Source organism: Corylus avellana, chromosome ca4 (assembly GCF_901000735.1).
Source record: "Corylus avellana chromosome ca4, CavTom2PMs-1.0".
Taxonomy (NCBI): Eukaryota; Viridiplantae; Streptophyta; class Magnoliopsida; order Fagales; family Betulaceae; genus Corylus; species Corylus avellana.
The window spans coordinates 35,277,178-35,302,160 of record NC_081544.1 but is presented as its reverse complement, the minus strand read 5'-3'; the positions used below and the strand labels follow the sequence as shown (position 1 = coordinate 35,302,160).

At 37.4% G+C, this 24,983-nt stretch overlaps 3 protein-coding genes across 6 annotated transcripts; 1 reads left to right on the top strand and 2 right to left on the bottom strand.

The window, feature by feature from the left end:
- Window positions 1-115: 115 nt before the first annotated feature.
- LOC132176899 (ATP-dependent DNA helicase Q-like 5) lies at window positions 116-8,656 on the bottom strand. 4 transcript variants are annotated; one of them, XM_059589059.1, is made up of 22 exons: window positions 7,572-8,656; window positions 7,434-7,487; window positions 7,005-7,117; window positions 6,654-6,866; window positions 6,462-6,540; window positions 6,102-6,155; window positions 5,925-5,999; window positions 5,735-5,788; window positions 5,156-5,200; window positions 4,976-5,070; window positions 4,754-4,883; window positions 3,814-3,912; window positions 3,574-3,629; window positions 3,376-3,478; window positions 3,097-3,225; window positions 2,483-2,652; window positions 2,276-2,300; window positions 2,073-2,188; window positions 1,086-1,220; window positions 871-1,007; window positions 553-597; window positions 116-472 (listed from the first exon to the last, which is right to left on the bottom strand). In XM_059589059.1, the coding sequence occupies exons 1-19, from the start codon at window positions 8,631-8,633 to the stop codon at window positions 1,133-1,135; spliced, it is 2,760 nt and encodes a 919-aa protein (XP_059445042.1). In that variant the 5' UTR covers window positions 8,634-8,656; the 3' UTR covers window positions 116-472; window positions 553-597; window positions 871-1,007; window positions 1,086-1,132. The 4 variants fall into 4 exon arrangements, with proteins under 4 accessions (XP_059445042.1, XP_059445041.1, XP_059445043.1 ...); XM_059589058.1 differs by having other exon boundaries at window positions 116-597; XM_059589060.1 differs by lacking the exons at window positions 116-472; window positions 553-597; window positions 871-1,007 and having other exon boundaries at window positions 1,128-1,258.
- An 838-nt stretch (window positions 8,657-9,494) lies between these two features.
- Window positions 9,495-16,297, bottom strand: LOC132177310 (uncharacterized). Its single transcript, XM_059589576.1, has 6 exons — window positions 15,145-16,297; window positions 14,906-15,014; window positions 14,338-14,458; window positions 13,462-14,211; window positions 11,127-13,089; window positions 9,495-10,279 (listed from the first exon to the last, which is right to left on the bottom strand). Exons 1-6 carry the CDS (start codon window positions 15,341-15,343, stop codon window positions 9,843-9,845), a joined length of 3,579 nt encoding a protein of 1,192 aa, XP_059445559.1. The 5' UTR covers window positions 15,344-16,297; the 3' UTR covers window positions 9,495-9,842.
- Window positions 16,298-21,754: 5,457 nt separating this feature from the next.
- LOC132178092 (protein Iojap-related, mitochondrial) lies at window positions 21,755-24,255 on the top strand. Its single transcript, XM_059590549.1, has 4 exons — window positions 21,755-22,099; window positions 22,548-22,635; window positions 22,919-23,016; window positions 24,075-24,255. Exons 1-4 carry the CDS (start codon window positions 21,815-21,817, stop codon window positions 24,144-24,146), a joined length of 543 nt encoding a protein of 180 aa, XP_059446532.1. The 5' UTR covers window positions 21,755-21,814; the 3' UTR covers window positions 24,147-24,255.
- The last annotated feature ends 728 nt before the right edge of the window (window positions 24,256-24,983 follow it).

Below are 24,983 nucleotides of genomic sequence, written 5' to 3'. Positions count from 1 at the left end.
TTTTCCCTCTTATTTGATAATATCGAAGCGAAAGCGCCTTTCCTTAAGTTTTAATTCAACTTGAGGGACTTTATTGCGTGTAAAATCACTTCGAATAAATGGCTTTTGACTCGTAAACCGGTTTTATACAAATTCCAAAAATCATATTCCTCTCATCGGACCAACACGGAGTGCCGTTTATGATAACATTTACAAACCCATCTGTCTCACTTCCAATGAAATGATGCAAAATTCAACTCAACTGTTTTCTAACGAAACCCTCTGATTTAACGGCAAGGCACCCATTAATAATACCATTTGGTAATAACCACTCCAAGAAAAAAGATAACAGTTCCGTCTTTAACTCTTTTCCCTGTTGGATTGTACGGGCAGCCTAAGAACAAGGCAACCCATTTGGATTGTCAGCCAGGTATTGAGATCAGAATCCAGTTGCAGATTAAATTGCTCAACCCTTGTATGGTTTCTAAATACCCTGTTGTTGAAATAACTATGCCACGTTAAGAACTGTAATATGATGAATGTATGGAAGCTATGAGGAGTTGGATTTCATACTTGGGCCCTTCCCTCTGGTTCATGCAAATCTTCACTCGGCCCTTCCTGCCAAAAAGGATGCCAGAGCCAGTCAGTAACTGTTGTTCATGTGTGCATAATAATATAGTGTTAGTTTATGCACTTCATACCACACAGTTCAGTAGCTTAAATATGCAGTGGAATACACTACGTATGGGTACAAAGTACATTAGCCAATCATGCACAAATTCTTTTTTTACGTTGTGGTACAAGATCTTGTCTAGACATATTCACATTCATGTTTTCTTATACCTAAACAGAGAGTGCAGGGAAGAAAGGGGAAGTGGGGGAGCAGCTTACCTGCCATAAGTTAGCACATTTGTACGTTGACAAATAAAATCATCCGTAATGTTGCGCTGTGGTCAAACATGTCATCTTTTGAATTGCGATTTGACTCGCAGTAAACACTTTGCAAGGCCAATAAGTCTAGGCAACATCTGTTTTACATAATCCCAAAGAACAATTAGTTGAAGATATGTACAATTAGCTAAAGATAATTTTCATCAGTCTATTACCTTCAGAGGCGCTGCAGTTTATTTGCTGGATGCCTGATCCTGGACAGTTAGAGTGCATTCTTTCCTACAACATTCATGAGTTCTGCTTGTGCTGCTTCCATTATCACCTGGAAGTCTATTTGTGTATACCTTCCCCTGTGATCCAGAATTAGCATAACCAGCTCAGCTTCATCCTTGGTGAAGAATTTCAAGCCATTACCACACACCATAAATGGCTCGCAAGAGTGCAGTGCTATACAAATGGCCCCAATGCATTAAAGTGGAGTAAAGCTTAAGTGACCTTAGACTTCGTCCAACGCGGGAGATTTATATAACTGTAAAGTAAAATCACTAACCCTAGAGGTGCAATGTAATTTCACACCATTGTTCACTGCACACTCACCACATCAAAATAAGATAGTTCCATTTTTTTCCACACCCCATAAAACATTGAATTTTGACATGGGTCCACCAACTTGACTGTTTCAAGGCTTGTGAAGGATTGTATTTAGTTGGGCCAGAGTGTAATTTCTATTTGTTATTGAAATCTTTTACAGGATACCATTAAAATTTTCACACACCATCAGAAACTGTGTACCACTGAGGAGCTATGTGTAAGAAGGAAAAACATTATAGTATCTATATTTTCTTGTGCTCCTCAAGGAAATGGATATGTGTTGAAAAGATGAACATCAATCTGGTCTTGCGAGACCTATCATATGATTGGTCAGACCTTGCACAGGATAGAAGAAGCAAGAAAACTATCCTTCACAATTTCTAATTTAAACTGACATCATCCAGGAGATGAGAGGCACCAATGTTACTTTTACTATCACTAATAGCATATGAGTAAAAGAGTTACAGATAATGTGTCTTATTTAAGATTTGTTTCAGGTGTTTAACTGGCTTATCCCCCCATAAATGATGAATGGTGTGAACCCTGCTAAAAGGCCCAAAACAACGAATTAATGGGAAGTATTTCAGTGGAAATCGGAAATTTTGAGATACCAGAAATGAGTTTTAGACCAAGACGTAGAAGGATAGGCTGGGCTTGCAATTCCATGCATTATCCTTGCAACAGCTCTGGGGGTGAATTTAGCGTGTGAGTTACCCTGTAGAAAGACCTTGTTGTGCCAAAAAAAAATCAAATGTTACTGCCAAACATGAGTGGCCATTAGTAAAGAATCTAGATACCCTGTAAAACCCCTCACCTTTATATCTGCTCGCAAAAATGGGCTGCACATGTAAATCATGGTTTTATTATTAGTATGATTAAAAAGCATCTCCAAATAAAAACATGGATACTTAATGTACTAAATCAACTACATGGACTGTATGATTCACATGTTCAAAATTTAGACACTCATGTATTATATAGTATTATGATAGAAGTTAACACAGCAAAGATTAACATCAACCTGCTTTGACCCATCTTATTAGAAATGTCAGAATTATCTTCTCCATTGAAGTAATCCAAAATATTTCTTTGCAAGCATGGTGTATGCTGACAACCATAGCAACCATGCATCTTTTCACACACATTCGCCGCAAAGGCTGCAGCATTAAACATTGCATCCAACTTCCGTACCTAATCGAAGAAAAAGCAGAACACATTGTTTGTAGGTTACAACAGTCAAGAGCATAGAAAAGAAAACGCAAAACTAAATGCAATAATTTAAATTAAAGCTTATAATCATTTTACTAACACCCTAATGATAGGGCCACAAACATTTCCTAATATTAATTTCATCATTTTAATAAAAATGAATGTAAAAATTAATTTTCATTTAATTGTTGATGATGTCATAGCTCGACCCTGTTGACTTCCTGGTCAGAACTCTAACCCTTGAATATCTCATATTTTTTGGTTTCTTTAAGCGAGTAGACTTCCAAACAATGTGTGACAATATGATCAAATGTCAGTTGGAGCTCATAAAAGGTAACTCAATATCCAGTGGCTACATTGCATATAAATATTCACACAATGAAATTGAGAAACAGTTTCTAAATTGTTAACCATAAAATTAATCACCTTACAGATTTCAACTTCTGATAACCATTTTGTAAGATGAGCTGATAGAGAAAAAAAATCCCCTGGTACTTCCATAATTGTATAACAATATGCTGGGTCCTTCACCTCATATGTTATTTCTCGCTTGAACTAAGGCAATATCACAAAGAACAAGAGAAACAGCTCCATAATCATTACCACATTGAAAAAGGAAAAAAAAAATAACGCAATGAAGTTTTTCCAGCCTATAAAAGTAAATGAAACATGTCACAGCTTTGACGTAGCTTAAGATATATAAACCTTTAAATTCTGCAACTGATTTGACAGGTCAATAGCTGTAATCCCAATGCTATTTGCCACAGTAGGTATGTCAAACACATATTGCCCTTGCTTAGTTTCAGATCTGAAAATCTCAGTTACCACAGCTTAATTTACCAAATGAGTTTAATGAACTAGTAACATTTGGTTGCTAGTAATCAAATTAGAAACTATACCCACTTCTTAAGAATTGCTGCAACCACTCTATCCTTTTCAGCAAGCAGCACTGGGGAAGTCTGCACTTAAGGAAATACCACAACCTTTAAGCATCAAGAAATGAATATTATAACATGGTAACATAGAAATAAGCTAACATAATAGCTATTCACAAATATTGCATATCTCCAGAACCAATTAAAACATGCAAGCAAGCTAATAGAGTAAGAGATAAACATATATCAATACACATTTGCCACCCACATTGTGGAAATTTAGAGTGCAAGTCACATTCATCTGAGGATGTAAACACAAGTATTGCACTTCACCCAACTCCAAGTGCGTTAGAAGAGTCAGCATCACCTGCCAGAGCAAACATCAGCATTAAGCAATTTAGAACGTAAAGATATGCCAGAGGAAATTCACCAAGGCACTTTATTATTATGCCCAGTTTTCAAGCACTAAGAAGACACCATGCTAGTGTCTGCACGTGTCCGTGTAGTCCTGACAAAGCTAAAGGAGGCAGAAGAACACATCAATAGTAGCCTATGCCCACAACTTCAGTTGTTGCATAGCAAATGCACCTTGGCTTCATAACTCATATCACTAATCCAAACAGTTCATGTAACTCAAAGTTTATTTCATCATTTTGATCAGATACTGGTTAAGAAGACTTGATTAGGGAGAACAAAGGTACCCAAAATAAACAAAAGAGAGTAACATGACAATTGACATATCAACCTCAACAAATCACTATAAAACATCACCAAGCAGGGTATCCTTCATCAGAACAAGCATTTCCACCTCTTCACAACTATAAATGGTTTAGTAAAAAATAAGCGCAATCAGTCAATCACCAATAATCCTCATATGCCGAGAATCCTCTAATCTGTTACCAAAGTCACCACTTTGAGGAACTTCACCCTAAGGTAGTAATCTGATTGTTTGGTGAATACATTATCCGCATTACTCACCTAGGTCAGAAATTCAACATGTTCGGATTAAGCAGTAATTTGCTCGCACTAAAGTTTTTTTTCTCTCTTTTCTTTTTCCAATCAATATAATGCAGTGATAACTTTAAAAGGAGGAAAATTGTGGAACAGTGCCATAAGAAAACTCTGCTCAAAAGTTATCTGTAAACATCAATTATCTCTATCAATTCAAAATTTAGAACATTGACACAGCTACAGTGAAAGGAAAGGACCTCTTCTTTCATATCAAACTTGCGGGATGCAGATTCTTTGACTAACGAACACACTTTCCCTTGCGAATTCTTGCCATTGCTGAAAACTTCAGTGAGAAATTTGTTCACTGCAAATTCATCGACTCCTTCACTGAGAAAAGAATACAGTAAATCAATCCCGGATAGACAAAAGCCTTATATAGATTAAAGTAATTAGTCTAGGTGCAATTTATATTCAATTACCTGTGCATAAGACTACGAAGTTTGAAGTATGTGTCATCATCAAAAAGGAGATGGCAATGGGACAACCTCCCATCCCTTCCAGCACGCCCAATCTCCTACACAAGTGTGTCATTCTTTTCATTAAGCAAACAAACATAGATAAAATCCTGTGAAACAACCAGTGGTTAAGCATATATCCACCTGAACATATTCCTCCAAGCTTTCTGGCAAGCGGTAATGAATTACCTGAAACATATGAATTAGGAAGTTTTGATATTGATATCTACATGATGGTGTCATACATGAGCATGCACATTGCAATGGAAAGATTCATCAAAATGGATAGCTAAACATGTGTCGGTACAGAAAAATGCCAGATGAGTAAACCAAGGGTTCCAGTAATTTCAATAGGACAACCAATCTATTAATAGCACGTGTTCATAGACAGACTCGATGAAGATGTTGCAAAGATTCCAAGAACGGATCATTTACTCCATTTTACTAGTCTAACCATCCAAAATATTTAGTTACTTGAGGAAATATCATCTTTTTCAGATGGAGTCAAACTGGCGTGAAGAAGACCTCTAGGAAGTCTGAAGCACAGGGCACAGCAAATGCTGGAGTAGCTGTCTATGCACAATGACTTTCACTATACTATTGGCACACCATCCCAATGGACTACTTTAATACATGAACAAAAAATTGCCCTGTTGGGCACCAGTTACTGAGAATATAATGCAAAGAAACCAAAATGATCATGCATATGGTCTTTCTTCTTACAGCTCCAACATCCTGCTTGTCAAGTCCCATGCCAAACGCCACAGTTGCAACAACCTTCCATAGAAAATACGAGTCAATGATTCAGACAAGAGAAAAGCGGCAACACAATTAACAAAAAAATTAATTCATAACATAACAGTTTAGTATGCAGATACATTTCAGACTCCAGCCTAGAGAATAATCTTCTTACCACTCTAATTTTGTTAGAACAAAACAACTCCTGTGTACGGCTACGGTCTTTAGCAGGGATACCACTGTGATAGCTCTAAATAGCAATTGGCATTGATATGGTCAGCGTTAACATTAAGCATTAAAATCACATAAAAGAAGTTGTGCATCATGCAACTGAGAAAAGTGAAAGGCCAACCTTTGCAGAGATATTGTTATCGCATAAGCATCTACTTATTTGATCGGTTTCATACTGCAAAACCAAGATGCAAGTATTAATTACCAGCCAATGCATGAAAATTAAGAAAGGGTATAGATATTCACGTGAAGTTCAACACTATCCCTCCAGAAGTCATTAAAGTACACAGTTTGGTTATCTGAAATTGGGGATCTTTGGGAGCTAATGCACAACACTGAGAAACATTTTTAGACAATCGCAATAAATGAGCTTGCCCAACAGCACCGTTGCAAAAAACCACCATATCCAATTAGACAGTGTTATGGAATCAAGAAACCATAGACCATGAAATATTTGAAATATATAATTCTACATGCATACCTGAAATTTGCAGTATATAATGATGCTCTGAACTTCCTTAAAGGGAGAAGACTTTATCAACATCAGCAAATCTTTCATTCTATTATATATCACATCCAAGGTAAAAACAGGTAAATCCAACGGATTGAATTAAAGTTTAGTTAAAGATTGAAAACTGCGAATATAGAAAAAAAAATTACTGTTTGCACTTGCCTATTTCCACTCAAAGATACTGACAATTGCAAATTATCCCTTAATTGTGCTTTTTGAATAAGATTGGTTTGCGGAATAGCTAGAGCAGACATAACCGAGTGCAAAGTTGTGGTAGTGGCAGTAGCAGTCATTGCAAGAATGCATCCAACATTGAGCCGGGCACGAAGCATTGATGCCCTAAGTCTCGTGTATGAAGGCCGGAAATTGTGTGACCTGTTACATTGTTCAAATAAGTTCATGCAAGAATTACATGGACAAAATTGAAGTTTATCCTGAAGATACAGGACTATAAACATTGATATAACCAATACGCCAAAACCCAAGGAGATAAGAGGCAGTGCAACCACTCACCATTCAGAGATACAGTGAGCTTCATCAACCACAACAAGCGATGTAGATAAATTAGTAGAAAATACTGACAAGAATTCTGCATTTAAAAATCTCTCGGGTGAGACAAAAAGCACCTGAAATAGAAACTAAAAAATCTTAGCTTTCAGCATTACTGCAAATGGGTAAAAACGCATACTCTACATTTGTATCAGAATCAACTACATTTCTTTTTTCTTTTTCTTTTTTTGAAAAAAAAAATGGCACCTCGAATAGAATTTACAAAACCTTAGCTTTTGAGAATACCAAATGTGGGTAAAACTTGTACTCTACATGGATATCGGAATCTACTAGATTTTATTCATAAAAGAATAATCCAGCAATTACATGTCAGCAAACCACACTGGAGGAGCAACTATCAAAGCCAAAAACTGCACACATCAGTAAACTCACCCTGATAGTCCCTTCTTGAAGCTGCCTGAGCGTCTCGGAAACTTCATCAGCCGTCTAAAACAACAACAACAAAACGGTTAACTAATCACAAAAACTGTTCAAAGACTTTGTGTGAAAGAAAGAGAGAACATAAAGTACCTGACTGCTACAAAGAAGACCGCCGCGGATCATGGGAGGCAGATGTCTCAGCTGATCGATCATCAGCGCCACCAATGGACTCACCACCACCGTTATCCCTGGCAACACCATCGCTGGCAACTGATAGCACAGCGACTTCCCCGCACCAGTCGGCAGAACCAGCATTGTCGACTCCCCAGCAAGCACCATCCTAATTGCCTCCAACTGGCCGTCTCGGAACGAATTGTAGCCGTACACGACCTTCAACAACCTAACCAAGTTCTCATCTGACGGCTCGTTCCTCGCTGACGACACCGCCGCCTCAACCAAATCACAATCGTATTTCTTCTGCCTCTGTCCTGCGCTTTCTGCAACCAAACCATCCTCTTCACACACACTGTTGTTCTCCCCTTCATTCCCACCTTCAGGTCTCAATCTTCTCCTACCCCTTCTATAAGATTTTCTACCAGACGAAGCATAACTATTCCTTCCTCTTCCTCTGTTCACGAACTTGCGCTTGCTGCTCCTATTCATGTTCAGCTTCACAAAATTCCCTTCACCACCACATTTTCGTATTTTCACAGGAGGCAGAGGCGCATTCCCTCCAATCAAATTGGGACGCCTCTTCACAAAATTCGCCGAATTCACAGATTCACCTTTTGGTTCTTGCGGAACCGAATCACTCTCAGCTTTGGGTAGAGGAGGAGGAGGTGGAGAGGGGTCGTCTTGGAAATTGAGAGAGGGTCTCCGGAGTTTGGAGAACGATGCAAAGTGGGAGAGGTGGCGGGCGGGAAGGGTTTCGAGGGTGGGGATTGGGCGGTTGGGAAGGGAGGGGCCGCGGATTTGGAAAGGGAGAGAATAGAGGGGAGAGGGGGTGGGTGAGGGGTCTTGGGGTGAGAGTTTGGGATCGGAAGAGGGTTTTGGGGATTTTGAAGTGGGTGTGGAGCGGGAAGAGGAGGCTCTAGCCCTAAATCTGAATTTGTTGGAAGAGAGAAGAGTCGGTGGCGGTGGAGGTGGTGGAATTGGGTCTCTGGGAGGAGTGGCGGAGATGTGAGAGCCATCAGAGTCTGAATCGGATTCCATTTGGAAGACGGGATGGGATGGTGGATGGTGGTGGCTGAGGAAAGATACTACTAGTTACTACTACTAGTGCTCTTCATTTTCCCGCCAAATCTTTTTGGGCTTCTTTTAATTTTGAGGTGGAATCTCCAACATACCCTTCTACTTTTATCTGTTGGAAATAAATACTCCTATATGATATATCCCACTCTGAAATTGAATGATCAAACTTTGTGAATCAGTGGATCAGTACCACGTCAATATTTCACTTTTATCCCACTATTTGATGATATTGATAGCCACTATATTGATTGGAATTTACTATTAAATTTTGTTTTTAACCATGGTTAATCAAAAGGTGGATTGATGATAGTACTCAGTTTAGTTGGCAACAGTAAAATGATGTGTGTTATATAGCATTACTAAAAAAATAAAATTTACTCCATATTACTTGATTTGGCTTAAGTACGGTAAAAAAAAACTACATGTGTTGTAGTTTTTTTAACCACACCTAAACCAAACCTAGTACTAGACTCTCCTACATCTTCATATTAGGATTAAAAGTGAGATAAAAGTATAGTGTACAACATTACTCAAATCAAAATGCAGCATTGCCTAATAGCGTCTTCTTGTGTGCTCTTTGGTGATTATGGATGAACAAACTCCACACAATCTATCCCTTAAACTTACATTTACTTGCATGTAAAATTTCTCTATTAAATTGACATCTTATGTTAGGTTAATAGTATATAATTCTCACGTGGATTTTAAAAAGTACTTAAACAAATGTAAAGTTTAACAGACTAAATTGACGAAAGAAAGAAAAAAAAATCTCCACAACCGGATTACCATGTCTTTTCCTCATTGGATTTTGAGGACTCGAAATACAGCCACTTTTTTTTGTTATTAACTGAGAACTAAATCAAGGTATATATACTTACACAATCATAAGGAATAAGAATGCGCGGGATGTCGTTCACACATTACTTATGGAGGATTGAACCAAATAGAACAAGAATATGGCTACTGGAGCAGACACAAAACTCCAGTGCCTCTCACTAATACCGGCCTAATAACAAGAAAAGCTTTACAATTACGGTACAAAACCAACGTGGCACTTGCTTACAAGTAATTTGGATTATCAGAAACCAATTGGAAATAATTCAAACAGCCCTTCAAACATAAACCATTAAAATACACGGGAGTTGCATTGTGGGCACCTGAAAAACGACTTCACATTATTGTGCAATTGCACTTAGATTCCAGCTTCGGAGGCTTCATGCTGTCCATCTTGTTAGGAAGCCCGACATTGCGGGGCAAGGATTCATCATCATTCTCATCATTCTCGTCATTCTCAGTCTTATTAAAAGGGGGTTTTGCATCAGTTTCCACCTGCCTTTGCCTGGCCTTTTGGGCTTTCGAAGCACGTTTGCCAACTGTTCTGCCGCGTGCTATCTTTCTATCTGAATTCAATTTCCCCAATACTGTAACTGTTGGCTGGGAACCTTCCAATGGGATTGAGCTTTCCTTCTCCATTGCTATGCTTGCAGCTTGGTAGGCCAGATCATGGACGATGGAGCTGCAGAAAAGTATCGTATCTGTGGCCTCCTCAAGTGTTAGACTTCTCGACTTACTTCCACCCCGACAGTCTACCATTACTGTTGATTCCTCTGTTCAAAACATAAAGAATTTGTCATGGAATAGCTAAGACTTGCTAATTTTTATCCCAAAACTGGTTTTTAGGACATCATATAAATGTGCTATAATTACAAGGAGAGTGCAGAATGGAGTAGGAGCTGGAAATCCTCTGGACCAGCAAATGGTTCACAGGAAGTAATATTTCCCATCATAAACTTAGTATGGTCCCAATTTATAAAATAGTGTTCAAGTAAACGGAATTAACAAGTACGAAGAAGAAAGAAGAAAAAGAAAAAGAAAAAGAATGAAGAATGAAGACAGATGATGCAGCCAAATCAATTTACATAGCATTGTAAAAATATATGGACGCATGTGAACATGTTTGCAGTGAATGGCATGAAATAGGATAATAGACTGACCGGATGAATATTATTTAATCATATAGGAAAAAGAACCATCTCAAGAATATCCCGACACAAAATATCAACTATAGGAATTATTAGCTATTTGGCAATACATATAAACATCCACCATTCATAGGATAGTGTACTTTTTCTAGTGTATATGTCAAAGAGCAAATCACGACAATGTGGTCACATTCTTATTGCTAAGATATGCTAAAATCATTTTAACAAAACTCAGTCACCAACATCATTCATTACAAGTCTGTCAAAGTTTGTCCAAAAATAACCAAAAGTTGCGGTATCAGAAAGCTCACTTATGTGACACAAGCAACCAAGTATATTCATTGTTAGAGCATTATAATGCTCAGACTGAAAATTGAAACATCAAACATGTCATGGGTACTCAATAAGCTGCGGCTATGACAGTGCAAATCTCACATAGAAGAACACAAAACAAAAAGTAAGACAAGCATACCAAGGATGCCATAAGCATGATCAGAGGTGTTGGGCTCTGAAACAGCAGCAATCAAATCCCTGTCTGAAAAAGACTCCTGCGATTCGCCTTTGGTGCTCTTCGATATCAGAGACACATCATCAATCTGTGAACCAGGGGTACTCTGACAGCATTTTTCTGTTTCAACCTCTGACATAGTAACCAAAGAACTGTGAGTAGGAGCCTGTGCAACATCCACTCCATCAACACTATTGTTCAGTATGCTAAGTTCCTCTTCTAAAGATGACTCTGGAGTTCTAGTTGATGCTTCCATATCCATGACGCTCCTTGCATTTTCTAGGAAGTTTTCGTCATTCTCATAAGTGCAATCTTCATAGTTTGGAAATGATGATACTGAATTGTCCTCTAACTGAACACTAACTACATGACTCAACAATTCTGAGGTGGAAGGATCAACTGTTCTACAACCATTATTATAGTAAAAATTATCATTCTCAACAACTGCTGTCCTGGTAAAAGATGTACTAGCAACATCTGCTTCTGCATATTCCAACTCAAGTTCTTGTTCTGCAGAAGCTTTTCGTGTTTCCACTGCAACATCATATTCCACATTGCCAACAGAAACCTCAAAGTTTTCTTCTGTAGGTGTGCTCGATGCAAGACCTAACCCTTGGTGAGCATGATTTGAAATTCCAGACAAAGAAGACCCAGTTCTTAGAAGTTTTCTGTTTATGTCACTCCTGTAATTCTCCATGTCTAATTTCCTGCTGCTTAACTGCCGTTGTACACGAGTATCCGTTTGTCTAGCTACGCTGAAATCAATAGAGGATGATGCCGAGAAACTGCCATGCCCAGTGGAGCTTCTCATGCTGTTTGCACTCTCTCTTGCATGAGACAGATCATCATAAGGTATCGTAGTAGCAGTAAATGTCCTGCCTTGGACAACAGGCCCCTTGCTACTGCTTGACCTCTTCAACAGTATGGAAATGCCTGTACCTTCCGAAAAGTCAACCTTCAGATTTGGATAGTCTTTAAACTGATGCAATTGCTGACCCCCAGGTTCATCATCAGTTATGCTGTGACGAACAGTTGGTTGGCCCATCTCTTGCTGATTGGCATGACCATGCTCAACTTCATCTACCAGCGACCTTGTCAATTCTCCACAGATATTCTGATTTTGCTCACAATGGGAACTCTGGCCTTGCTCAACATTCTCTTCACCCAGGGAAACCTTTGGTTCACCCACATAAGTAACATGTGCAAATTCAGGTACAGTCATCTCATCAGAAGGCTTCTCTTCTTCAGAAATCTTCATAGACATCACTGGGGAGTTTGGAGCAACTATGGTTGTTGCATCTGAAGAGTTTACAGCAACTACAGTTGTTGCATCTGGAATTATGACACCCAAAATTTGATCTTTCTTACAGCAATATGGGCAAAGTTTAATGTCCCCTTCCACTTCAGCAACAGCAACATACCTAGAACCACACTTTAAACAAAGTTCCATATTTTGAAGAATATCAGCTTCAGGAGAATCAGCCTTAACCTGAGAAGATTCTGAAGTTGCACTGATTTCCATGGCAACAGCATGGTGACTGGAGTTTTCAGAGTCAGCATTACCATACTCGACTGCATGGCCTTTATCAAAGTCACCATGCCGAATGTGAAGTGATATGTCATGCATTTCATGCCCAATGTCTTCATTTACTACATCCATCTTATCAAAGGCAAATACTTCTTCATAGACATCAGGATATGCAGCTTTCCCACATTCACTTGCATCATCCTGGATCTGGTCACTACCTTCAGTATCAGGTGCAGCACTTGTTCCTTGATCAGAGCTTGCATTGCTGCTTGTTGTAACTGAGGAGTTTCTAGATATCAGAGAACGGTGTGCAGAACTTGCTTTTCCAGCATGAAATGTGGTACTGGGGACACTAGATAAGAGTGGCCTGAACATATTTTGAGGACTTTTCCGATTATCCTGCATAGCTCCAACGCATCAGATACAATTACTATGAACTATTATTAATTGTGAAATCTACACTTCACTGCCAAAAATAAAAAAACCTTGGGGTGGAGGGGTCATTCAAAAAGTTAGCTTGTCCACAAGCAATGAAATGGACAATATGATAATAAAATCTTAAAAAGGAAGCAATCAACTAAAGTTAAGTATGAAACGTAATTTCCTACTCAGCTGATGAAACGTTATTTCCTAGTCAACTCAGGTTATATATGTTTCGCCACTTAATCTCAACAGAGATCTGAGAACTATTGTCATTTCCAACTCAACTCATGCTCACTTGCAAAATTATGATAATGAAGGAAAAACTTATATGAATTAATGATAAAATACCATCTGCCGAAGAGCATAGTCAAATGATCTTTTTGGAGCAGACGTTGAGGACACTATTTTAGGTGATTTCTTCGAAAAGGCCAGAGCTCGGTTATTTGATAATGCACCACCTTTCCTTGAACTTGCTCGGTCTAAACTACCCACAGGAATGGATTGCAGAGAGTCTATATCATCATCGCCAGATGATGCCACAGAGCCTTTGCTGTGAGAGCTGAATCTGTCTCGGTCATGACTATGAGATGAACCGATGCTTCTAGAAGCTGTTGGAGACATTGACTGCCTGTTGAATTTGGAGGTAGAATCCCTACCATTTCTGGATGCTGGTGAGGAACCCCTCACATATGATGCTGGTCGATCAGCCAGAGAAGTACGAAGATTGGGAGGTACATCAGAGGAGAAACCTGGAATATTTGCTTGCCATGCCCTTATTTTTGGCGAAGCAGAGTTCCCTCGACTTGTCTTTATAGGGGAAGTTCCCCTAATCCCTGGGGAGGCCATGGTACCACTGGACCCAGTGCTCATCCTCCGGGGAGTTGGGGTAGAAGACCTTGGAGCAGGCGTAGAGGGTTTACTTGGAGGAGTGGATGGTCTCCGTGATGGAGTACCATGCCGTGGACCTGGAGGTGGACTGGAATGAGGTGCTGATGATGGCCTTCCCCTCGACTGGAACGTGCTACTCCCAGACCGAGGAGATGGGCTTAAGCGATTTGGACTGGCACTACCCCTACTGCTTCTGTAACTCTTTTCCATCTGCAAAAGAAAAAAAAAATACGTCTTATGTAAACAGATGAAGCATAAAGATATTTTTCTTTCAAGGAAACTTTTAGAGACTATAAGAAATCTGATTGCATTCATTAAAGTTATCTGAAAACTTACCGTGGAAGATCTTGATATAGAAATAGGTTGACTCCGAGGTCTGCCCCTAGGTGCAGTATTAACTGGTTGCGGCTCATCATCCAATGAAGGAAACAGAGGAGTGTCTGGAGGAGTTAGTAACCTGAAAAAATCAATAACACCCAGCATTCCATTAGAACCAATAAACAGGATACTCACTTTTATACCAGCAAGAAAGGGTCATGCAGGAGTAAAAATGCAACATATTTCTTACAACCATACACTTATGGCTACGGGAACAAATTGACAAATAGCTAAGCTGACAGTAGAATTCCCAGCTTTGCGATGAAAGACTTGATTATAGACTTTAATAAATGCACTCTTGGAGAGTAGACAATTTTTTTGTTGCAGTTTACTTGCAAGCCATAAGTTAACCTTTTTTAAATTTTTTTTTTTTTAATTTTACTCTTTGCTCCATCTTTGCGGCAAAACAATTAAATTATGATTCTGTTAAATTGCTTCACTGCTTACATGTGGAACCATCAAATTTATATAGTGACTTAAAGATGGAAAGTCGAAAGCGTTAGAATAGGAAAAATAGACGACCTACCAGTCATAGTCATTCTTCTCTCCGTCGGCATTAAGCAGTTCACTACTCTCTCCACGAACAGGAACAGAGATTCCAAGCTTAACATCTGAAAAGTGTCTCAATTTTGAAGCTGTAAACAACAATTCAAATTCAAAGAGCAAATGCAGCATTATTAGCAAGAGAAAACTAGACAAAGAAATCCAAACTCTTCAAGTTACATGCATCCAAATTACAAAACCAAGGTCGGTATAGAAAATTACAAAATGTGTCTTCCATGTCATCAGACGTAAGCAAAAAAGTATCTCTTTCCCTGGTCTGCATTTCGCTGAACAAAGCAAGATCATCATCTTTCTCTCTGAACAACAATCCACCCTCGAAACTCCGTCCTCGCCTGTGATTGGTCCCTTTCATCTCTCTCCCAGGACTCGGAGAGCATCTCATTGCCGGAGAAGGAGGCATCTCGTAAACTAAACCCACCAAATAGTCACCCCAGCCTGCCCAAAGACCCCGAAATCAAACAACTGCTGAACCGAAACAGAATCCTCATAGTCTCCATCCAGCTAGAGCTTACAACAAAAATCACTTAGAAGCGCAAAATCACTGCCACACAAAAACCATATTCGGCTTCCATTCGCCGGCTTCACTAAATTCACCAAGTTAAATTCATTCCAATTTCACCAACCCAATACCAATCCAAAACCATACATTGTAAGACCAAGTCAACTCAACGTACAATCTTAGTGCTCGAACACATAATATCATAAACTAGGATAGCAACAAAAACAACCGTACCAATCAAAATGTAGAGGCTCAACGTCCATAACTAAATTTTTTAAACAAAAAAAAAAAAAACCACCAATTTGATAATCCGAAACCCTAGATTCTCGTCCAGCTGAAAATCCCAACACTGTCAGTGGCCACTCAACCAAACCCTAATTCAGCTTCCACAAACCACTAAACCACCATTTGAGTTCAAATCACAGAGCGAAATTCACCAATTTGGAAAGCACTCAGCAGAGCTTGACTACTTACCGAATCTCCCCCAAGTCAAATTCCTTCAAAAACAGCAAGAAACCTCGTTGAGTACGACTACGATCCCAAAGTCAGGGATAAAACAGAGCTTTACGAATGCGACGAATGTGGTACCGAACACTCGGATCTACACGCATTTATTGCTCTGTCTGCAAGCATGGATCGGAGAACTTGAGAGAGATCGATCGGAACCAACACTTGAAGAGATTTTCTCGCATTCTCTCTCCTCCGAGAAAATGAAATCAGAGTAACTAACCCTTTCGTTGTTCTTCCTCTTTAGATTTGCTTCTTTCCTCCACAGCAAGCATTCATTTTCTTCTCTCTTTTTTCTTTTCTTTTCTCTCTCTCTCTGCTCTGAGATATTTTCTTTCTTTTTTTTCTCTTTTCTTTTTACTTTTTTTCTTACTATCTTCGTTCCTCCTTAATTTTTACAGTGATGCCACTCGTGTTCCTCAGTACACTACTTATTTTATTGCATTTTCGGTCCAAAACAAGAAATCAAATCTGTCTGAATTTATCATAAAGTATAGATTTATTATTGGTCCAACATTGTAGGTAAAATCAAATAAAAAATAATTGGCTTTGCTCGTTTCCTATGCTTCATTTATATATAAGGGTTCTTCATTTAGTACGCCGCTGTGTATTAAATGACCACAAAGTTTTTTGGGTCGAGTTATAATTTCAAGGATAAGGTTTTTTTTTTTTTGTGTGGAATAGGATGCTCTCTTTTTCAGGTATTTTTTGTAAACAAGATTTAACTCAGTTTGTTAACTTAATATCTGTTTTTAAAGTAAATACGTATGTGAAAATAACATGCTATATTAAAAATACATATAATAATCACGTGCTTTAAAAATAAATATTCGTTTAATAAATTGAATCAGAGGAATTTCCCCTCACTATTTCACCTATGTGATAATGTTAATCAAAACATTTTTGTTTCTTTTTTTAAAGAAAGACTTATCCAATGGCTAGTTGACACTATAACGTCAAGAAGATAAAATAGTAAACAAATAAAAATATAGTTTATAGCATTATTCATACTTTAAACATTATTAAACTGTGTATGTGATTAATTATTGAAAACTTTGAATGTTTTGTACACATTAGGACCCAATATTAAACACCTAATAGATTATGATTTCTTCAACATAAAATAAGATTAATTTACACAATAATATATATATATATAATGTCTATTTTAATTTCAAGGGGACTTTGAGTACTTTCAACTTTTTGTGTATGTTCTCAGTGTCTTTTCACCAAGTTGCTATGGATAAGAGAAACTTGCCAGCCCTTTCAAAGGAAAATCCAGCTTCATGATGGTGAACCAACATCATAAATTGATAGATAATTAAAAATTTTCTTGAAAAAAAAAAAAAAAATTTGTAAGTGATTTTAGTTTAATAAAGCAGGTGCACGTGCATGTAATCTTAGGTAATTAATATATATCACGACATTGTTTGGCAACCTCACAATGAAAACAACTGATATTCTCTTATTAATAATCTTAGTTTTTAAGTGAGATTATAGATTAATAATGATTAATTAATGTAATTGGTGTGCTAAACAAGAAACAAATGTGTGGGGCAACTGAGGAAAATGTCAACGTAACAACTAGGCTATCATTAGCTATGCTCAATTATGAGAATATATAAAATCATGTCGTTTTAATTGGTAGGTGGTTTAGATAGCTTAAGAGGATTCATTGTAATGATGACACTACTCGTTTTTTATCCAATTATTGGTGTTTAAAAAACAAAAAAAAAAAAAAAAACGTTTAAACAATGTGTAAAAAGACTTGTACAGGACACCAAATCACCATAGTGACTGAAATAATTGGAGCTTTACCATTATCATATTCTAAAAAATAAAACAAAACAAAATTAGAGAGAAATTCCAACTACCATCCATTTGGCATTTAGATCGATCATCAAACTTTAAAATGTTACATTGATCATCTTCGACTAATGGCATTTAGCATTGAAATTGACGGAAAATACCGCACTTGCACTATACCCTTTTTTTTTTTTTACTTGAACTTCTCAAAATACCCTTAAATTTATTTTTAATACCAAAACAATTAGGCAATAAGAAGAGACCCCCAAAAAAAAATAAAAAAATATATCTATAACCATGAGGAGACGGTTTAGGCACCCCGTAGAGCAGTTGAAAAAATAGTCAAACCATCTCAAAAATAGAGTAAGAATGGTTGAACGACTCCCACAACATGATAATGTGCCATAAAGTTAGCACCGGATTAATTTATCACCCAAATCCTTAGAAACAATCATATCCACTCATTATGATCACGCGTAATTTTGAGTCATGATCAACAATCCTGTTTATTACATATAATCATCCAAATTCCCAGCAGAATTATCCATCTTGAGTGTCTATGGTGCTCTCTTGCTCTTGTATATATGCATGAGCATATAAAAAGTCAACGACATAAGAATAAACATTTTGTGATCAAATTAGAATACATGGCGAATGCCATAAATGGTGTGGAGGTTGATTTAAAACAAAGTAGGTCGAGTTTGAAGAGTAAGAAATAAACAACCGCAAAAATATATAACAAGAAGAGCATGTTGAGCTTTCAAGCATTAAGAGACAGGTAAGTGCAGTCTCTCCCTCCCTCCCTCCACCAACTTCCCATCACTATACATTTGTTGAGGTTGGAGTTAAAGCTCGGCTTTGCTAATAAATTAATAATCCCTTCTCGATTTCTATAGACTTTTGTCACATCCGACATCCGTAATGTTATTAAGTGGATTCTTACATTCAATGCGTTTGACGGATTATAAAAGTGTTTTTTATATTGGTTTCTTATTATTAGGTAAAATTTAATTTTATAAATAGCTTTAATTTTAACTTAAATTAATAATTTTGAAGTGAAAGTGAATGTGTGACTAATACACAAAAATGCATATGTAACCAATGCTTTTTCTACGAAATTCTCTCCTTACTGTTATTGTTATTAAAGATCCGTAACCGTTCTAAAATTGGGCCTCAACCCAATGATTTATGACATCAATTTTTTGGTACTTGACGCTCATGTCTGGTCAGCCTTGAAGGTATCAAGATGTGCCAACTTCTATGTATACCAAGTTATTAAATGAGTTGCTTTCCACCTTGTATTCAGAAGTATTCACACTTCTTCTCATTTTTTTTTAATTATATTCGCTTCAAGAGTGGCAAAGACCCTCATTTATAATATTTTTCCCATATTTGAATAGGAAAAAAAAACAATGATTTGTTTCAACCTCGACCGATAAAAATGTCATGTAATAACTAAGAAAAATGCTGGATTTATAATAAATTTCTAATAATTTATTGACATGTGACAACCTAAGGTTGGAGGATTTCAAATTTTTGTTAAAGGTTGAGATGTGTTAATATGTGATTAGAGGAAAATAAAGTTAGAAGTCATGTTTCTCTTGTATTATTTCAAAACTAATGTGAAATTTTTATCAATTTGTTATTCAAATTTAATCTATACAGAATCAACTGCCCAACACATATAAATCTTATAATTTTTTTTTTTTTTATCAAAATGATTGGTAATCATTATTAATGAGGGGAAAAAGAAACACTCAAAAAGTCTACGAGGTCACTGTGGTTGGATTCTTTGGGCCTACCGAGGCGGTACATTTGCGAGGACCGTTAGGACAATTTGTTTCATTTCATTAGATTTTCCTGCCCAATTACCGATACAACCAAACATACTTCAGTTGTTCCATTCTTTTTTTTCTTTCCAGTTCCACTTTCCTTTTTAGATGACACGTGAGGCCCGTGGTCTTTGTTGGCAATTACGGCTACGAAATCATCAACTCTAGCTTGAAACGACCGACAATAGTACCATGGTTAGGCTAAAGCCCCTTTTTTGGACTCCACGTGGTGCCATTTCAATGGTTCCCTTCTCAATTTTATCATGGGTATTAGTGATGTGACTCTAACTTTGTTGCTATGTGGGAGAATGTCATCATGTACGGACACTAGATTATTAAACCATTAGCCATCTCCATCACTCCATCCTGGGAAGAATAGAGTTATTTTATAGTAAAAAATTGATTTTAATTTATCTATCAAATTATAAACATCCTATTATATTTTTTACAAAATTTAAATAACGTGGCAACTAGACAAAATAAAATATTGATCATAAAATGACTATTATTCATTTCACTTGAAATTCGGAAGGGGTATGAGTGAGAACTATTGTGTCATCACCGATAACGAATTATAAGTAATAATATATTTTGAAAAATAATTTGTATTAATATTTTGCCTATATATTTTTTATATTATTTTACAAACTAATTATTCAATTTGTAAACTTACGTGAGTCTCACATAAGTCAATAGTAGATCTTACAAATTTAATGATTAATCTATTAAATTTGTAAATGGAAACATATTATCAACTATGATTCCTTATGTCATTGTTGATAATTTATCATCAACAGCAACTTGTGAGTTGTGTCAATTCACCGACCTAAACGTCAAATTTCTCTAATCCAAATATTCATTTCAAATTTGAGATCTAATTATTATTTTTTTTTTTATAAATGATTATTTCACATAACAATAAAATTACATATTTTATAGTTTTTTTTTTTGTTTAATAATAATCTCTTTCATTTCATTGATACGAGACAATGAATCTAGAGCATAAAAATTCTAAATAAGAAAAGCATATTACTCTAAGGTTATAATATCATAAATACTACTTTGGATCTCCTCCATTCAAATTTTGCCGTTGTTCTCCTTGGCTGCTATCTTTGCTAGACCATGTGCGGCTGAATGTGCCCCCCCTTGACATGCCCAATATTCCATATCCGAAACCCCCGTAGAACCCCTTGGACGTTGTCTACAACCTACCCATACCAACACCAACTCGACCCATTGCCAGTGATGGCTTGGAAAACATTTTTTGAATCCCCCTCAAAGATGGTATATTTGCACACCTAAATTCCTTCAAAATTCTACTGCACATAGTGCTCCCATAGCTTTTGTTGTTTATGGTTCTCGATGTGCTTCCACCGTTATGCAGAGAGCAGCATTGACCTGTCCCTCATGGTCTCGGACAATTACCCCAATACCCATTTTATTATGTTTTGCTTTCAAGGTCACATTCCAATTAGTTTTGAAATGACCACGTGGAGGAGGCATCCACTTGACCAAGCCCTCTTGTTGTGGGTTGGGTTTGCAGATTCCCTCCTATACCTGAGCTTGACGAAATTGCTGCAACACCATCTCAGTTACATAATTAATATATAACATATGAGAAATTATAAGAATAAATAATATATTAACAAATGTTCCGTTAAATAGCAATAATTTTATTTGATAACACTTTTTTTTTTTTCCTTCAAAACATAAAAATTAACAAACAACTTAATACATAAAAACTAATACCATCTTTATAACATATCAAGGCACTTTTTCATTAAAAAAAAAACATTAACAAATGAATTACAAGATCTCATGAATCGTATATATATTTTACATTTACAAGAGTCTAGACCCGTTAGGTATCCACTCAAAAATGTATTATATTCTCAAGAGTCTAGACCCGTTAGGTGTCCACTCAAAAGCACAATGATGACTAACCATGGCCCAATATGCAACAAAAAAAGAAAAGAAAAAAAAAAAATTGCCATTTTTATTTGGGGTTAGTTTTTCTTAAAAAATCAATTTTATTAAATTATAAAATATATTATCCGCCTCAGTTTGGTAGAAAATTACCCAAGATTAACACGCAAACGGCGTCGTATAGACCAAGTCTTCACGAAACAGCCTACAGAACGACGCCGTCCCTTCTTTACAATATGTACCACAGTACTAGCACCCAAACCCCTGGCAATTCCAAAGGTTTAGCTTCATCTCCGACTACATGTGGTCGGCTCTACGGTCTCGCTCTCGCTCTCTCCGGCTCTCATCTCCATCTTCGTCATGGAAACAAGGGCTTCTAGGCCTCAAATTCAGCACCGCCTCTTCGGCCACCACCAGAGGCCTTCTGGATCTGCAGGAAATCGAGAAGGTTCTGAGCGACGTCAGGGCAGACAACGTGAAGGTCATACCGGCCTCTAAGCACTGCGACTGGGCCGATTTCATGGTCGTCGCCACCGGAAGGTCCACCTGGCACGTCAAGAACATCGCTCAAGCCCTAATCTACAAGGCAGGTTCGGTCTCTTCTTGTTTTGCTAAGAAGAGCCCTCGAATTTTCCGTTTGTTTTTCCGGGAAAAGATAATAAAGTGAATATTTAGTTCAGCGGAGGTCCTTTTTTTTTTTTTTTGGTTTTTTCAGCTGCCAAACGGAAAATAATAGCGTTAATGGTTCATGCTCCGCTTCATTTGGTTTAATATATAATGCCTTCCTTTATCGTTAATTAAGTAAAGATTGAATCCCTAATTCTCTGCTTGCTTGCTGAGAGTTTTGAGGAAAATTTATGGATCCTGAAAGCTTATATAATATGTGTTCTATATGCATAATTGTCAATTTATTTTCGTTGGATTTTTTTTTTTTTTTTTTTTTTTTTTTTTAACTTAATGGCCAATTTGGTGCAAAAGTAATGCTTGTTGGCGACTAGTTTTATTTTATTAATTGTGTTGTTTTGAATGAGCAGGCTAAGCAAAAGCGGAAAGGGGCGGAGCGATTAGTGCTGCCAAGTGTGGAAGGGGAAGAGGGAGGAAAGTGGATTGTAATCGACTCTGGTCTGTGCTGCTCTTTCTAGTACCACAAATTTAGTTGTTTTCGAAGTGTTTTGGGGTGTCATTTTGGTATCATTGATGCGGTCCCGAAAATTTGCTGCAAAATAGTCGGAAAGTAAACCAGCTGAGAATTCCGATATTGATGTGACAACTATTAGTTGGTGGTAAATGGTGTTGGAACTTCAAGGGAAAAAAAAAATGTTAAATATAATGTTTTATGTATCATTTTATAATCTTCGAATACTGGATATTCATCGTTTTGTCTTCTTGATTTGTTTTTCTTCAGGCAAGGTGATTGTTCATGCTCTTGATGAGAAGGCTCGAGAATACTACAATTTGGAGGGTCTTTGGGCCACAGAGACACCCCAAAAGGAACCAAACCAGGTAATATGAGTTTGCTTGTAAAATTTGTAAGGCTTCATTAGCTTATGTTGTTGACTTGTTCCTGAAAAGTGAAAACAGAGACAAGCTTTTTTGAGTTCCACTTCTCTGTCCAGATGATTATAGGCAAGCAGAAATATAAATAGGAAATTGTTATAACTCTTTTGTTAGAAAATGTTTGGTATAAGGATTAAACTTCTGGAATGAAATAGCTATTCCATGGTTTGGTTGCACACTTGCTAATTTGTCTGCTAGTACATAGTAGTTAGAATTCACATTAGTGATTCTGCCCAATCTACGGACAACAATGCTCTCCTCTCTTCAATCCAATGTTTGTAACGTGAAAGAAAGTGGAAAGAGAAGAATATATTGTCTTGGCATCGGAATATTTATCACATAGCTGCAGCCATGATGCCATGATTATCCAGCATGGTGAGGCACCGGACTGCCCCCCGTGCAGACGGATCTTTTGGTGGCAGCCGCTGCATTGTATGCGGTATTGGGGTATGGATGTGCTCATAATAGCCCTGGAGGTGGTGAATAGTCATCCCAACTGATTAACATTCACCAGTTAATAAATTTGACAATGTTACCGGGAGAATCTTAAAAAAACAGGTTCCTCGCCCCAAAATTCTCCAACCAGAGTTTTCATTTAATTTTATATGCTTTCTTCCTAGTCTCATGTGAACAGCCACATGCATCTTTCTTATTTACTCGCCAATCTGGGCATTGAATTTGGAGTCCTGCAAAAAACCATACACAATTTGGTTGCCTTGATTTTACGCATGCACAATTAAGTGTGTTAATTTAAAGAATTTGCAGTCGATGGTTTGGGAACACTTGTTATTCTGTTGAATACATAAAATTCAATATTTTCCCTGTTCAGCATGGTTGATTGGTCTTCAAAACTGAGCACTACACATCATATAGATACTCTTTTCAAATTTTTCTTTTTTATAAAGAGGAAAATGTTCTCTTTTTCCTTCTCTTTCTTGCAGATTCAAAATGCTTAAGATTGTAATACTTAAGTTACACTGATCTCATCTTTTTAATATGTTCAGGATCTGGAAACAGCTTTTGTGAAGATTCGTCCCAAGAACAACTCCAAAAAACGAGTGCCAAAGACTGCATAATCATTAGCATTTGTGCATATGATGGGGTTTTTCCAACTCCTCATTGTAGTTTCTGCATCATCAAGCTTTATGCTTGTTTTAAATATGAACTATTAAGGTGTTCTCTTGAGTTTGTCGTGTGCATATTAGAATCTTTTTAATCCCCTCCTTAGCTTCTTCTGAGATTGGAGATGTCTTTCTCTACCTATAGCGGAAGCTTATCGAAGTGTCTATGGTAAGGGAGAAAGCATGAAGGAATTTTTTTGGTACTTATAAGGAAGGAGATTAATTAGCACAAATGGCATCAAGAAATGATGCAAAGGTATGCGGCATCTCTGGCAGTTAATGTTTGTAGTTATGCATATAATTAATTGGACATTTATCCGCGCCCAGATCATGCAATACTTCTCATTCTCTGCACTGATACCTGCTGCTAATTCTACCAAGTTCTGTGTCACCTCAATGATTGAAGTATCATATGGACACCACATCTCAGTCCTCAACTCATTCCAGATGCGACCAATGGAAAGGGATGTAGCGCAAAGTCGATGACACTGTCGACCAATGGAAAGGGATGTAGCGCAGCTGGGTAGCGCGTTTGTTTTGGTTTGGAATCGATCCTTTATCAATGGCCCACCCATTCTTTGAACCTTGTTGATGATCGAACTTAAATATATAAGCTGAGTGCCATTTGATGAGTAACTGAGAACAAGGGAGAGGGATATGAAAAGAATGAAGTAATGGATGAGGAAGTCGTTGCTAGTGGTAAAGACTTGTCACGATCCATTGGCAGCCGCACGAGCCCTTCCTGCATGCCATAAGTGACCTACAACTAGGAAGAAAATGAGAGGATAAAGA

Excerpts from the sequence above, each read along its gene's own strand:
- LOC132177310 (XM_059589576.1), bottom strand. The coding sequence starts at position 15,343 with ATGCCTCCTTCTCCGGCAATGAGATGCTCTCCGAGTCCTGGGAGAGAG. Across the intron at positions 14,212-14,337 it reads CTATATCAAGATCTTCCACG|ATGGAAAAGAGTTACAGAAG; the intron begins GTAAGTTTTCAG and ends TTTCTTTTGCAG. Across the intron at positions 10,280-11,126 it reads TCATGCTTATGGCATCCTTG|AGGAATCAACAGTAATGGTA; the intron begins GTATGCTTGTCT and ends TGTTTTGAACAG.
- LOC132176899 (XM_059589058.1), bottom strand. The coding sequence starts at position 8,633 with ATGGAATCCGATTCAGACTCTGATGGCTCTCACATCTCCGCCACTCCT. Across the intron at positions 6,541-6,653 it reads GTATCTTTGAGTGGAAATAG|AATGAAAGATTTGCTGATGT; the intron begins GCAAGTGCAAAC and ends GATATATAATAG. Across the intron at positions 1,221-2,072 it reads TGGTCTAAAACTCATTTCTG|GGGAAGGTATACACAAATAG; the intron begins GTATCTCAAAAT and ends TCTGGATCACAG.
- LOC132178092 (XM_059590549.1), top strand. The coding sequence starts at position 21,815 with ATGTGGTCGGCTCTACGGTCTCGCTCTCGCTCTCTCCGGCTCTCATCT. Across the intron at positions 22,100-22,547 it reads CTCAAGCCCTAATCTACAAG|GCTAAGCAAAAGCGGAAAGG; the intron begins GCAGGTTCGGTC and ends TTGAATGAGCAG. Across the intron at positions 22,636-22,918 it reads GTGGATTGTAATCGACTCTG|GCAAGGTGATTGTTCATGCT; the intron begins GTCTGTGCTGCT and ends GTTTTTCTTCAG.